This window comes from Phocoena sinus, chromosome 11, assembly GCF_008692025.1.
Source record: "Phocoena sinus isolate mPhoSin1 chromosome 11, mPhoSin1.pri, whole genome shotgun sequence".
Classification (NCBI taxonomy): Eukaryota; Metazoa; Chordata; class Mammalia; order Artiodactyla; family Phocoenidae; genus Phocoena; species Phocoena sinus.
This window is the reverse complement of record NC_045773.1, coordinates 44011334-44026058: the sequence shown is the minus strand read 5'-3', so window position 1 is coordinate 44026058 and position 14725 is coordinate 44011334. Positions and strand designations below refer to the sequence as shown.

At 44.0% G+C, this 14725-nt stretch overlaps 1 protein-coding gene across 1 annotated transcript; it reads right to left on the bottom strand.

Moving 5' to 3' along the window:
* Nucleotides 1-1085: 1085 nt before the first annotated feature.
* On the bottom strand, nucleotides 1086-4671 carry RPL14 (ribosomal protein L14). The gene is made up of 6 exons (XM_032650164.1): nucleotides 4439-4671; nucleotides 3829-3930; nucleotides 3149-3243; nucleotides 1783-1882; nucleotides 1631-1684; nucleotides 1086-1418 (listed from the first exon to the last, which is right to left on the bottom strand). The coding sequence occupies exons 1-6, from the start codon at nucleotides 4439-4441 to the stop codon at nucleotides 1137-1139; spliced, it is 636 nt and encodes a 211-aa protein (XP_032506055.1). The 5' UTR covers nucleotides 4442-4671; the 3' UTR covers nucleotides 1086-1136.
* Between the last annotated feature and the right edge of the window lie 10054 nt (nucleotides 4672-14725).

Sequence of the window (14725 nt, the reverse complement as noted above, 5' to 3'; positions counted from 1 at the left end):
ACAGAAATGGTGTGGGGGAAAAAGCAAAACAAAAAAATCCATATATTCGCTATCAGATGTTCTGTAAAAACTCATAAGCACACAATAAAAATACTTTGACAAGCAAGCATTCAAAAGTTTATTACTCATGAATGCTACCTGGAATACTAGAGAATGCAGTTCATGAAACTTAAAAAAAAAAAAAAAATTATCCAAGAAGAAAAGGTGGGACAGAAGCACTAGTGGTAAACCAAGACTAGTAGAAGACATCACTTATTTACATTAACATCAAGACTACCAAATGGCATCACCATTGCCACTTTATTTTGGACTCTTGTCAAGGTAAGGAATACAGCCAAGCTTGACACCATCTGACCTTCCCACTCTTGTTGCCTGGTTTCATTCAGTTCAACAGCACACGATCTGAAATCTCAGGTATCACTCCGTTTAAAAACACCTTATGGCTTCTTACACCCCACCTGCCCAACACAGACCCAACAACTGGCTTCCGGGTCCAGTGGTCTCTCTCTGGCCAGTCCTCTATGTTCCTGAGGTTCATACCACCCTTCCCCTTACACCATCTTTCTTTTGGGTGGAAGCTGAAGATTCCACTTTAGACAACCCCCTCAGACAAGGACAGGTAACCCAGAATTGCCTGTATTTCCTCTATCACAGAAACTATTACACTGTATCACCTGCCTATTAATACCACCAAGCAAAAATGAGCTGTCCTCCTTGTTCCAGTGAGGCTCAGAAGCCAGCTTTTGATTAGAAATGATTGGGAACCAGAAACTTTAAGGAACCAATGTATAATGTATTTGTTTTCCTAGTTTATTTTTATAAGAAAATTTACTAAACTTGAGCATCAAAAGCAGCTGGGATTTTACTTATTTATGGGAAATATATTTGTACAAGGGAAAAAAATTAACCCAGTGGTCTAATTATCACGATTTCCCATGAGAACATTACTTATGACTTTGTGTGATGACTGAGTCTGGGCAGAGTGGGACTAAGGAACCCATTCTCCAATGACAACATTAACAACCCTACCATCAATCTGCCTCATAATCCCGGCCCCAGTAACAGACTTTAATCCATACATTAAACAGATTTGCCAGCATGTCATAAAGAACCTTTATTCTGTTTATAACAGCCTCTTATGCTTTCTTGCCACATGCCTTTGGAGTAGGTGCTTTCTGGGCTGGAGCTTTCTGACACTTCTGAGCCTTTGGAGGAGGTGCTGCCTTCTGGCCTGCAGCTTTCTGGGCAGGAACCTTCTGGGCTGGAGCCTTCTTACCAGCAGCAGTCATCTTTTTTGCTGGAACCTTTGCAGCAGCTGCTGTAGCTGCTCCCTTAGCAGCAAGTGCTTTCTTGGGAGAAGCCTTCAGGAGAGCTGCCTTTTGAAGTTTCTTAACTTCAAGCTTGATTAGTCTGTTCCTCTGAAAAATTTCAATAGAAATGTTTATCATATATGCATACAAAACACATATCCATCTTATATGTATGGAATATGTATGTATAGAAGACAACCCTTATGATGTGTAAGACTCCTATAAGTCAACTTTGGTCTGTAAGCTTAGGCAAGCAGAATTAACCAGACAAACAAGTTTAGGGTTAGAATACAAAAATCCTGAATTAATTAAAAACTTACCATTTTCCTTGCCTTCATGACTTTATAACGATCAAAATCTGTCATCTTGGCTTTCTGTTAAAAAAAAAAAAAAAAAAAAAAAAAATCTCTGTCATACCACCTTCTAATCTTCCCCAGAAAAGGTCCAAATTCAAATGACTCTAAATCATTACCTTTTCTCTGGCTTCAATCTTCTTGGCCCACCTTGTGGCTGCCCACTTTGCATTGATATCTGCCTTCTCCCAGGCTTCTCGGACATACTTCTGGCGGGCACTAGAAAGAGCCAATACCATAGATTAAGAAATCATCTTTGGGACATTCCTGGTGGCCCAGTGGCTAAGACTCCGTGCTCCCAATGCAGGGGGCCCAGGTTCGATTCCTGCTCAGGGATCTAGATCCCACACGCATGCCGCAGCTAACACCTAGTGTAGCCAAAAAATAAAAAACAGATAGATATCATCTTTGAAGCCACACAGATCCAAGGACAGCTTTTCATCCTCTGAAAAAGCACAATTTATACCCCTCAAATTAAAAAAGCATAAGGAAAATGCCAAAAGAACCCTTCTCATTTTTTCTACTTCCAGCTCTAGTTGTCTCCATAGAAAACACACCACCTGGCACAATGTATCAATATCTTTTACATGTTTGAACAGTGTTCACTAAGCCAGGAATGTCTTATAATCTCAAACACAATTTTAATAAAAATATGCAAACCATTCCACTTTCTGGGTTTAAAAATCACCTGATCATGTATATAATATCACTCAAATAGTGGATGTGTAGAAAGCATTTTCCTTTTCATAAAGAATGATGTAAAGTAAATCATCATGCCTTATGCTTTTATTTTGTACAATAACGCTTATAAAGATTTGTGTTCAAACACCATAAAATGGAATTATAATCATTTTGAAATTCCTTTCAAATATCAAAACCCAGTATGCTTAGAAAATAAACTAGTAATATGTCACAGCACATATTCCATTGCAAACAACTGTCATTGCACAGCAACACACCATAGTGTTTAACTTCTATAACCTAAATCATGTCAAGAATCACAGAATGCCTTAATCCCTTACAAACAACTGGGAATAGAACCTCTTTGTGGCTGTCATAAGGAGATGATGTATATTAAATAGCCGACACATACAAAAAGCTCAACTAATGATAGAGTTGCAAGACACAATCGGTAGTTTTGTTCTGAAGCTAAAATGGACTAACATATGTTGGGCGAACCACATATATAGGGAGGCTTTTGTTGTGTAAAACCTGAAAGAAAGGGGAACAAGAGAAAAAGGATGGGAAATCTGGATAAAGGGAAAACCAGAGAACTACCGGACCGCAGGGAATTTCAGAAGTAAATAATGCCTGTTCACTTCTACGATGTAAATCCCTCTTCTAAACTGCTCTCACTTTCACACTGCTTACTATGTTCTCAAGAGAAAAACAACAAAATAGCAAAAACATTTCTAAATTAAAATAAGCAAGCTTTTGCTAGCATTAACAAAACTAGGGGAGGGGTGATGGTTGGTGGATAGTTACCTGTGTGGGAACTTGAGGATGAAGTCAGTGAGCTGCATGCATTTGAAAGGCATAGCCTGTCTCCTTACTTGAGTGCAAGGTCCATCCACCAAAGCCTAGAAGACGTAAAATCAAGGATCTCAGTGTAAAAAGGTAACAGCATCCAAAATGCAAATATTCTATACATTATTCCTTTCAGAATCATCAAATCCTTATATTTAAATTCTTTTCTTTAAAGGTTAAAAAGACTTAGCAACAGCACAGCATAAAACCCAACTACATAATTTAAAACTTTTAACCCTTGCATTCCCAACAAATAACTTTATGATTATTCTTATTCACAGCCTTTGGTCAATCCCTCAGCTGTGGTGCTCTAATAGTGACAATAGCAAACAATGGATTTCTGTGTGCCTGGCTTTGTTCTAAACTTGCTTTAAACATAATAACTGATTTAAACCTCACCTATGTTTTAGCCCATAATTAGTTAAAAACTCTGCTTAGCTGAAGGAGCATAAGTATTACTCGTACCCACCAATTCAAGTCTGTACTCCTAACCCCTATCTGCATTGGGTTTCCTAAAATAAAGCTACCACCCGTAGTACTCCTATCCTAAGACGGCTGTTGGGACAATTACCATTATCATCTACACTGCATACCATCCACTGCCATGTGAAGCTGTGACACTCTTCCTTTGCACTTACCCTGTTCTGATCAATAACGTCTACAATCGCGACCAGCCTCCCGGCATGAGGCCCAAAGGAGACGTAAGCCACCCGGCCAACCTCCACGAAGCGCCTGAACACCTAAAATTGAGAGGTGGGGGAGAGAAAATGATTAAACATACTCCCTAGTTTGCAAGACTTTGCAGCTTTAAAGGCAGCGTGGCTAACAACAGGGAAAAAGAATGTTGAGGGTAACACGCCCAGGTGCCATGGAACTTAGACGAAATCCGCAGAGGCGGCGGCAAAAGCCAAGTTCCCGCTGGCCTATGGGGCCTGCACGGCCGGATCACCAGCCCCATCCCGGGTTGGCCCCAGCGGCCGGGCCAAGCGACTGGCCACACCACCGGTTCGACGCAGGCGGCCGAAGCGCGCACGCGTGGCCCAGGCAGCGCCAGGCCTACCGGGCCCCACACGCGCTCGTCGGGCGCGCATCCGGAAAGCTGCCAACTCCATATCCTGCCCACCCAAGGACCCTCACCGCGCGCTACCTAAGACCCACTGGGCGCCATTCCGCGCCTCCACTCCCCAACCCAAGTAGAGATGGAACAGCATGGCAAGCAGACCCGGAGCCCACGACCGGGACACTCACCATATTGGCGGCGTTCGGCGAAAAGGAAGAAAACCCACCCTACTGTGCGCATGTGTAGAAGGCCGCCCCGCCCCTGCGATGCACGAGACGCCGACGTGGGTACCGATTGGTTGGGACGTTCGCCCGTACGCGCACGCATGCTCACTGGGAAAACAAGGCGGAGCTCGCCGGATCTTGCGGAGGCCGCGCTCCTTTTCCCGGACTGGAATTGCTGGATTGGCTTAGTTGATACCGCGGGTAATTTGTAGGGAGGTTGTCTCTTAAGACTTAAGGGTGAAGGCACAGAAGCTGTGCTTTCCGTTGTGACTCTGTCCTCATTCCTTTCGACTTCCTATTTTAACGTTCTTACATCTTTCCTTCCGCTACTGAGTCCGTTCGCTCCCGAATTTTGTCTAAATGTTACCGATGGCTTAATACTAGATTTTTTCTTTCCGTAAGTGACTCCAGTAATTTTATTAACCTTTCATCTTAAAATAATTCAGACTTTACAGAAAAGTTACAAAACTGGTACAAATAATTCCCATAAACGTTTCACTTACATTCCCCAAGTGGTAACATTTTACCATTGCTTTATCTTTTATTTTTTGAACCATCTGAGAGGAAATTGCAGACATGATGTTCCTTTATCTCTACACACTTAAATGTGATATTTCCTAAAAACAAGGACGTTATTCTACATAATCAGTTCAGTGGTCGAACTCATTAAATTAATAATAACATAGTGTTCGGGTTTTTTTTTTGGCCACGGCACAGCTTGCGTGATCTTATTCCACGACCAGTGATCGAACCCGGCCCGGCAGTGAAATCCCAGAATCATCAGCCAGGGAATTCCTACAGTCTATTTAATCTGCACTCCTATTCAAATATTATCAGTTGTTCCATTTATGTCATTTCCAGCAAATGAAAAAAAATCTTTCTGGTCTATGATCTCATGAAGCGTTACAGTTTGTATTTAGTTATCACGTCTAGTCTTTTAAAATCTGTAGTAAATCTTTTCTTGTCTTTCATAGTACTGACATTTAAAAATACAGGCTAGTTGTTTTGTAGACGTTCTCTCAATGTGGATTTGTTGTAGTTTTCATCATGATTAGATTCAGATTATGCATTTTTTGGTAGAAATGACGTGCCCTTTATGCATCACATCAGAACACCCGCAGGATATATCTTTGTCCCAATATGGCAATGTTAACTTTCATCCTTAAGGTGTTGATCATTGTGCTGACAATTCCCAGATGTATTTCAGTCCTTTCCTCTAAGCTCTCTGCCAGTGTATATTCCCAGGACTGTTCTAGCAGCTTTCTAAGTGACCTGCCTTCTCCATTGCTCCCTTTACTCTGTTCTCTGCTCACCAGTTAGAGGGATCTTTTTAAAAAGTAAATCGGATCACATCACTTTCTTTGTGTGTGTGTGTGTGTGTGTGTGTGTGTGTGTGTGTGTTTGTTTGTTTTAACATCTTTATTGGGGTATAATTGCTTTACAATGGTGTGTAGTTTCTGCTTTATAACAAAGTGAATCAGTTATACATATACATATGTTCCCTATCTCTTCCCTCTTACATCACTTTCTTTTTAAAGTACTTCAGGGAATTCCCTGGTGGTCCAGTGGTTAGGGCTCCACACTTCCACTGCAGGGGGCACAGGTTTGATCCCTGGTGGGGGAACTAAGATCCTGCAAGCCACGCTGCGCAGCCAAAACAGAGAAAGTGAAAAGACAACCCACAGAATAGGAGAAAATATTTGCACATCAAATATCTGATAAGGGACTTGTGTCCAGAATATGTATAAATAAATAAATAAGTAAATACATAAAATATTTTAGTGGCATTCTACAGTATTTAGAATAAAATCTAAACTCCTTACTCTGGCCTACAAGGCCGTGCATCATGTGTTCCTATATCCAAACACATCTTATGCCATCCCTCCTTCACCATTGTGCTTCTTCAGCCACACTGATCTTGACCAGGCCACCAAGAACTGTCTTGTGCTGTGACTTTTGTACATGGTGTCTCCCCTGCCAGGAATGCCCTTCCCTCTTCATACTCATTGAATAGCAGTAGCAACTTTCGTCTTGTATTTTTTTCTAGATACCTCTTCTGAGACTTAACCTGACTACCTCATAAAAAAATTGCAGTTGTTCTACTTCTCCCTTTTCTAGCTCAGCTTTTTGTTTTCCTTAGAGCTATCATCATAATGGCAATTGTTCGACTGATTTTTCCATTCATTTAGGTTGTAGTTTTGTGCCAGTTGACATAAGTTCCATAAAAGCAGAACCTTGAAATCTTTTCTTGGTACAGTACCTGAATAGGGAGGGGCTCAGTAATTGGGTAGTCTTTAGGCCTTGGTATCCTGCTTTATAATTTATAAAACAGAAGCCGTGAATAAAAATATTCATAGCAGCACTTTCTTGGTAACAGCCCCAAACTAGAAACTACCCAAAGGCCATAAACAAGAGAATGGATAAATTGTGGAAGTTTGCAGTGATGGAGTCAACAGCAACTACATGGGAACAGCATGGATGAATTTATACCCAACACTGGGGAAAATAAACCAGACAGAGTATATACTCTGTGATTTCATTTATAGAAAATTCAAAACAGGCAAACTAATCTATGATATTAGAAGTAGTCACTTTTACCCCTGGTGCAGTCAGCAATGGCTGGAGGGGGAAGGGGGGTTTCTGAGCTGCTGGAGAGTTTCTTCGTCTGAGTGTTAGTTACACGGAGTGTGTTCAGCTAGTGAACTTTCAAATCTCTACCTTTATGATTTGCGCATTTCTTTCCCCCAAATGTGTTTCCTGGCTGTACAACCAGAGAATCTTGATTTGCAGGTCTGCGGAGGGGCAAGGATCTGCATGTAATAAACAAGCTCCCCAAGTGGTTCATTGAACACACTTTGGGAAAGACTGGGATTCTCCAGTTACAGAATTATTTTTCTAGAGTTCACTAAATGGTTATGTCACACTGGTTTAAAGTCCTCCAAAAGTCCATTTTTATCACCTAATCTACAGGATAAAGTCCAAACTCCTTAGCCACTCAAGGCCTTGCATAATCTCACCCCAATCCCCCTTCCTAGCTTATTCTCTCTGGCCGTTCTGCGCCCCTCACCTCTAATCCCGCTATAGCTACGTTTCATGGCTTTTCATGCAGTCAGCCCCCCTCTTCCTAGAATGTGCTCCCCATCTTTCTCCCTGAAAAATGACAGTGCATCCTTGAAGAAGCATCTTTTTTTTTTAAAGGAAACCAGGATTTTCTTTTCTTTTTTTTTGGTACGCGGGCCTCTCACTGTTGTGGCCTCTCCCGTTGCGGAGTACAGGCTCCGGACGCGCAGGCCCAGCGGCCATGGCTCATGGGCCTAGTCGCTCCGTGGCATGTGGGATCTTCCCGGACCGGGGTACGAACCCGTGTCCCCTGCATCGGCAGGCGGACTCTCAACCACTGCGCCACCAGGGAAGCCCTTCTTTTCTTTTAAAATTTATTTTTTAATTTTATTTTTGGTTGCATTAGGTCTTTGTTGCTGTGCACAGGCTATCTCCAGTTGTGGTGAGCGGGGATATTCTTCGTTGCAGTGCACGGGCTTCTCACTGGGTGACTTCTCTTTGTTGAGGAGCACAGGCTCTAGGCGCGCGGGCTTCAGTAGTTGTGGCACGCGGGTTCAGTAGTTGTGGCTCTCGGGCTCTAGAGCACAGGCTCAGTAGTTGTGGCGCATGGGCTTAGTTGCTCCGCGGCATGTGGGATTTTCCTGTACCACGGCTTGAACTCATGTCCCCTGCACTGGCAGGCCGATTCTTAACCACTGCGCCACCCGAGAAGCCCATCCTTGAAGAAGCATCTTTTTTTAAAAAAAAAAAAGGGCACGCGGGTTCGAGCCCTGGTCCGGGAAGATCCCACATGCCGCGGAGCAACTAAGCCCGTGTGCTACAACTGAGCCTGCGCTCCAGAGCCCGTGAGCCACAACTACGGAAGCCCGCGCCCCTAGAGCCCGTGCTCCACAATAAGAGAAGCCACCGCAATGAGAAGCCCGCGCACCGCAACGAAGAGTAGCCCCCCCGCTCGTCGCAACTAGAGAAAGCCCTCACACAGCAACAAAGACCCAACGTAGCCAAAAATAAAAATAAATAAATTTAAAAATATATATTTATTTATTTGGCTGCACCAGGTCTTAGCTGTGGCATGCGGGATCTTCGTTGCTGCATGCAGGATCTTTAGTTGCAGCATGTGGGATCTAGATTCCTGACCAGGGATGGAACCCGGGCCCCCTGCATTGGGACTGTGGAGTTTTAGCCACTGGACCACCAGGGAAGTCCCTGAAGAAGCATCTTAAATGCTTCCGCAGCCCCAGGCGGTTTTCAGAGTTCTTCAAAGTTTCATTATAATGGCAAGATAATTCTCCAAGCAAACCTTCTCTACCTCGCTACATCGCCGGCGTCCAGTAATAAGCAAGAACATCTTAAGCATACATACGGTTCAAACGCAAGAGAACCAGACAAAGCACACGCCCAGCTCTGGTTGGCTACGCCCCTTCCAGGACACCCAACAGGCTCGTCCAATCACAGGGAGGAAGGGCAAGTCGGGGACGACGCCAGGATCCAAGATGGCGTCCTGGCCCCACCTGTTATTTCGCGGGGCCTCTCCCTGCGGAGCCACGCCCCTGCCGTACGCCGTCCCTACGTGTCCAATCACTGAGAGGAAAGGCGGGTCAAGGTCCGTGCCTGCTACAAACATGGCGACCGCAGAACGCTGTAGAGCTTCGGTTTTTCGTCAGCTGTTGGCGTGAGCTGTGTTGGAAATTATGTTCCCCTGAAGCCGCGCGCCGCAGCGCCTGTCTGTGGCAAGAAGTGGATGTGAAGGGCAGGGCGGACGTCCTGCTTCGGGTTTCAGCGTTGAGGCTCCAAACAGAGGGGTAGCGCTGATGTCGGCTCCAGGCCGGGCGATGCGGGGGAGGGCAGCAGCTCGCCCCCTTCCCCGCTGTTTCCAGAATCCCTGCGGGTGTCAGCGTGGCCAGAGCTGTCCACCTCTACACACTGGACCCCAGTATACCTGTCAGCTTCAGCTGAGTAGATGTATCTCGGGTTTTTTTTTTTTCCCCTCAGTCATGAGGGATGGAGGCTTCAGTTTAGCAAACTTTGTCTGGGGCCCAAAAGAGAAAAAAGTCTCAGCCTGTTCAAGAAGTGAAGCAGAAGCTACGCAGAACCCTGACATCCTTGTTCCTGTAACCTTTCTGAGTTATGAACCAATCCCGGTTATGATGGAACTGGCATGGCCGTCATATGTGTGCCTACCTGGCATGATATATTTAGGAATGAAAAATGCACGTTACTTCTGTGAAGTGAAGAAACTGCACAACCTAAAAGTTGAGAATTATTTTTTATTTGGTGGCTTTTCTGAGGACCTAAGCCAGGAAGACAGCCTCTCAGATCGCTTTGGGGGACTGCTCCAAAGAGGCAAGGGAGGAGCCAGGATATATACGAGTTTTCCAGCAAAAACCAGGTAGTGGAACATCAAAAGATTACTGTTAATAAAACCAAAAACAACTATACCCCAATTGGAAAAAAAAAAAAAGAACAGACATTGCAAGTTAGTGAATTTAGGGCTTTTCTGTGTATGGGAAGTTGCAAGAGTCTGGGCTCATTGAAATTATTCCTTTGATATGCACCTTAGCTATCTAGGACCAATATACTGTTCTTTTTTCCATCCTGAATCCCCTCAGAGTGCACAGTTGGGATGGCTTTAGTGGTTGATGGGTTGATGGCCACAATAGCCTTTGTTTACTGATATGTCAGGCAACATTTTTCATTCACACATCTATTTTCAAAATTTTCATCTTAGGAGCCTGGAAGCTGAACGTGACAGGGTCCAAGGCCAATCAACCTAAGACCACTAAGAAGAGAGAGGGTTATAGGATTTTGGGGAGATGTGAAGTTTAGATGAAATTTAAATGAAACACTGTTTTGATAGACTCAAAGGAAAGCAGGACTTTCTAAAGTGGTCAACATCAGCCCTAGACAGCAAAATGAACCCATGGTCCTGTTTCTTTGAAAATGTTGTCCAGAAACCCCTTTTCTGAAGCTTTGCCCCTGGGTTGTAAATTGAAACTTTCATTCATACTGATAAACTGTAAAACATCAAAGTTTCTGAGAATCTTTGATTTTAGAGAGCAAAATTTCTCAGTAAGTAAGAAATCAGTAGTCACTCAAAGAAGAGGGTTATTATGATCCTTCATAGATGTAGCATTCATTGGCAGAAATATTGTTTCCTGTTAACTTTACAGTTGTCTTTATTTGTATCTGTTTTTCCTGCCCAGTGACTAGCCATGCAGGTTTTACTTTCTCAGTCAGAGCTAACTTTTAAAAAATATATATTTATTTATTTATTTTGGCTGTGCCGGATATTAGTTGCATCACGTGGACTTAGTTGCAGCATGCGGGATCTAGTTCCCCCACTAGGGGTTGAACCCAGGCCCCCTGCGTTGGGAGCTCAGAGTCTTACCCACTGGACCACCAGGGAAGTCCCCAGAGCTAATTTTTACTTAACAAATGTTGACGATATAGCAGGAAGGTACTCTGAGGGTTTCATCAACGGGGAAATTTTAGATCTTTTCTGTTGCAAAGCAGGAGGTAAACTCACCACAGGTGATGACACAAACTTGGATGAGCAAGATGTCCATCATGAGGAGGACATTGGCCTATTAAATCACAGGAACCTGAGTGAGATCAAATGAAGCTTACTTAGCAAGCCAGTGGTTGCTCACTTCCAACTTCAAGTTCCCAAAGAGGTTGATGGACCCTGAAATGGGTCAGGACTCTTGGGATGCAGGGCCCAGTTTCTTTCAGTAGTGCAAGTTTGTCTAATACTCCAAATGCCTGGATGGGGTATTTTGTGGTTTGTCTTTTCTGTTTAATAACCAAGGAGTTAGTGTTGGTTTCTGTGCCAATACAAATTGGTCCAGTGTCAAGAAAAGATTTCAGGAAATATGGTGATAGAACAAGGGGATTAGCAGATGCTAACTATTATACATAGAATGGATAAGCAACAAGGTCCTATTGTATAGCACAGGGAACTGTCACTTTGCTGTACAGCAGAAGTTAACACAACACTGTAAATCAACTATACTTCAATAAAATAATTAAAAAAAAATACTTGGGAAACATATCAGATCTAAGGAACATGGTGAGGCCACAGCAAAGTTGGTGGCTTTTGTTGCCTTTGAGTATTAGAAGCTGTTGACAAACAGTTGTCATGCTCTAAAATAGATCATTAAACTCCTCATTTTGTGTGGAACACAGAATATTCTGTTGCATAGAAGGCTCACTAACACCAAGGTTATATATGTATTCTCACATTATATTACAGAACTGGAGCCAGTTTTGAAAGAGAAAATTAGCTACGTACCACATGGTGCTCGAAATAGCTGAAGAAATGCAGAATGAACTAACAGGCTAACAGGCCTCCAAACCCAGAACAAGTTCCCGGAGCTGGTAAAAGCAGCCGAATTCTTGAGTGTGATCATAGATGGGAACACTGGCATCTCTTCCAAAGAAAATCTCTCCCTCTTTGTGTGCCGTTTTCACCAGACTGAAGAAGGTAAGTGGAGTTTTATTTAATATCTGATTGATTTCGTAGAGGCTGTTGACATGACTGAGAATCTCCCGACGGAATGCTTCTTGCAGAGAATAGCAGTCTGCGGTTTACCAAAGGAATTACTGCAGGGTTTCTGTGATCAGAGGGTGATTCCATGAATGGCCAGCTGGAATGATTTGTTCTTGGCTTCTAAGATGCAGGAGCTGGACTCAGCTATTATTTGGTCCTGTGCAGTGGAGCCAGTCGCCAAACTTCTAGATGCTGTGGGCAAAGTCATGGTACGCTAAAGGCATTCTCAGAGCACTTCACAGCTCAGCTGGGTTTGCTGCAGGCATTCCTGAGTGAAGGGGGTGTACACTGGGAGGAGGAAGAGGAGTGGGATGTTGTGATTTATAAGGAAAATATATATTTGGTCATCCAGATGGCCAGAACCCTTGGAATTTCCTAAATGTTCAGAGTGGTGAAGGTGTCTCTTGTTGTGTTAATGAGGTGACTTTTAGAAGTAGGATGGGGGTGGGTTGCCAGGAGAGAACCGACTCTGTGATTAGAGGGTTGGAACTTTCAGTCCCACCCCCTGATTTTCAGGAAGAGGGGAGAGGAGCCTGAGATTGACTCAGTTGCCATTGGCCAGTGATTTAGTCAATTGTAGGTATGTAATGAAGCCTCTATGAAAACCCAGAAGGACAGCTTTTGGTTCCATTTTTGGAGAGCTTCCACCTGGAGAGCGACAGTGCTTCCTCATGCTCACGTGAGGGCCCCATGCTCTAAGAGGCCAGAAGTGCCTTTGTTCGGTACCTCGCCGTATGTCTTTTCATCTGGCTGTTAATTTGTATCCTTTAATATCCTTTTATAATAAATCAGTCATCTGAAGAGTACATGGGTTTTCCTGAGTTCTGTGAGTCGTTTTAGCAGGTCATTTGGACCTGAGGAGGATGTCCTGGGAACCTCTGATTTGTAGCCAGTTGGTCAGAAGCACAGGTAAGGACCTGGGCTTGCGACTGGCGTCTGAAGTGAACGGTGGTCTTGTGAGACTGAGCCCTTTACCTGGGTAGCTAGTGTCAGAACTGAGTTGATTTCTCAGACACCTGCTGGCGTCTAAGAATTTCTTGTTGGTGTGGGGAAGCCTCCACACACACACATGTTGGAATTGATTCTGGGAACCCTTTTCAAGGAGGAACAGAGTAGTATCAGGGAAAATACCAGGTGGACAGCATCTCAGTGTCTGTGTCTTTTCAAGGCTAAGTGTACAGTCATCCTCAAAGTTTTGCAGGAAATAGGCACACACAAGGGTGCTGAAAGACCTTTTTTTTATTCCATCACCAAGTTTGACTTCCTAGTGATGATGGTGTGTTGAATAAACCCTTTCACACACCAACTCCTTGCCTCAGGACATGCAGCAGGCTGATACTGACCTCATTGACTTGTTTAATGAAGCCACCTTGTAATCCAGAGGTTCCTGTAATCCAGAGGTTCCTGAAAATGAAGGACAGTGAGACCCACGCTTGATGTCCTTGTACAATGAAGTAAAGCATGGGAATAGAAGAATTTCCTCCTACTCTGCCCATGTTGTGTGGCCAAAAATTTCCCCACAGTGTCTTCACAGCCTCGGGCCTCCAGGAGAGCCCCAGAAAGGCCTTGTTCATTCCCCTTCTGAACCATGTCATTTTTGAAGTGCAGGAACAGCAAAGTTCTTGCTGTGATTAATTTCTTAGTCCCTCATTCCAAGCAATCTGTGTTTGCTGGAGAATGGTGAGGCCGAGGTGTCACTGTATGAGGCTTTCAAGGGAGATATACTCCCTACATGGCCAGGTGTAAAGCACAGCTGCAGCGGTAGATGGCTGGGCAGATGGGTGTTCCCAGGCAAGAACAACCAAATAATAGCCTTGCTGCACTGTAACACTTGAACCTCATCTCCTACCCCAGCATTAATGCAGCCCTCTCCATTCTGGCCACTATTTTGGCCACTATACCTGTCTATGTCCCGCCTGGAGGGTGGAGAGTATCAGAATCTGAAAGAAGCACTCTGGAAGGAAGCAAGAGCTTGCCTGGGCTGCCTCTGACATGTATTCCTCAGGACAGCTGATATGCATGAGGTCTTGGATAACTTTGACCCATATTCACACTGACCGTGGTTGGAATGTTTTCTGAGTTGCTGAATATACGGGTACTTGGAACTTGTCCCAGGGCAAACGTGTCAGCTGAACATGTTTTTGGGATTTGCTGTCTTTTATAAGATTGTTTTAGGGAATTCCCTGGTGGTCCAGTGGTTAGGACTGCATGCTTTCACTGCTGTGGCCGGGGTTCAATCCCTGGTCGGGGAACTAAGATCCCACAAGCTGCGCAGTGCGGTCAAAAAAAAAAAAACGTTTTAAAAAGGCTTTCCAGTAAATGGAGTTTGTACTTGTACTAGGGGAAGTAGTTTTACCAAGGAAATGGCAATTCCTCGGTTCTTGTCCTCCCGAAGACAAGAATGCAATCGAGAGATGTAGAGCAGTTTTTAAGCAGCACGAGTTTTATTAAGCAAAATGAAAGTATGTTCCCGGGAAAGGAGAGCAGGCTGTCTGGAAACCAGAAGCAGCCTTGCAATGGGAATAGGGTTGGGTTTTTTAGGGTGATGGTCCCTCCCTGTGTCCTGTGTTATTTGACAAGTTGATTGACTGACAGCTTTAGCTTATATAACTTTTCTCCTGTGCGCAGGCGCTTACCCAAGT

Bases quoted from the DNA above. Each gene is read 5' to 3' on its own strand.
- RPL14 (XM_032650164.1), bottom strand. The intron at 1,883-3,148 runs GTAACTATCCAC...GGCTCTTTCTAG, and splicing joins ATCCTCAAGTTCCCACACAG to TGCCCGCCAGAAGTATGTCC. The intron at 1,685-1,782 runs GTAATGATTTAG...TTTTTTTAACAG, and splicing joins AGATTGAAGCCAGAGAAAAG to AAAGCCAAGATGACAGATTT.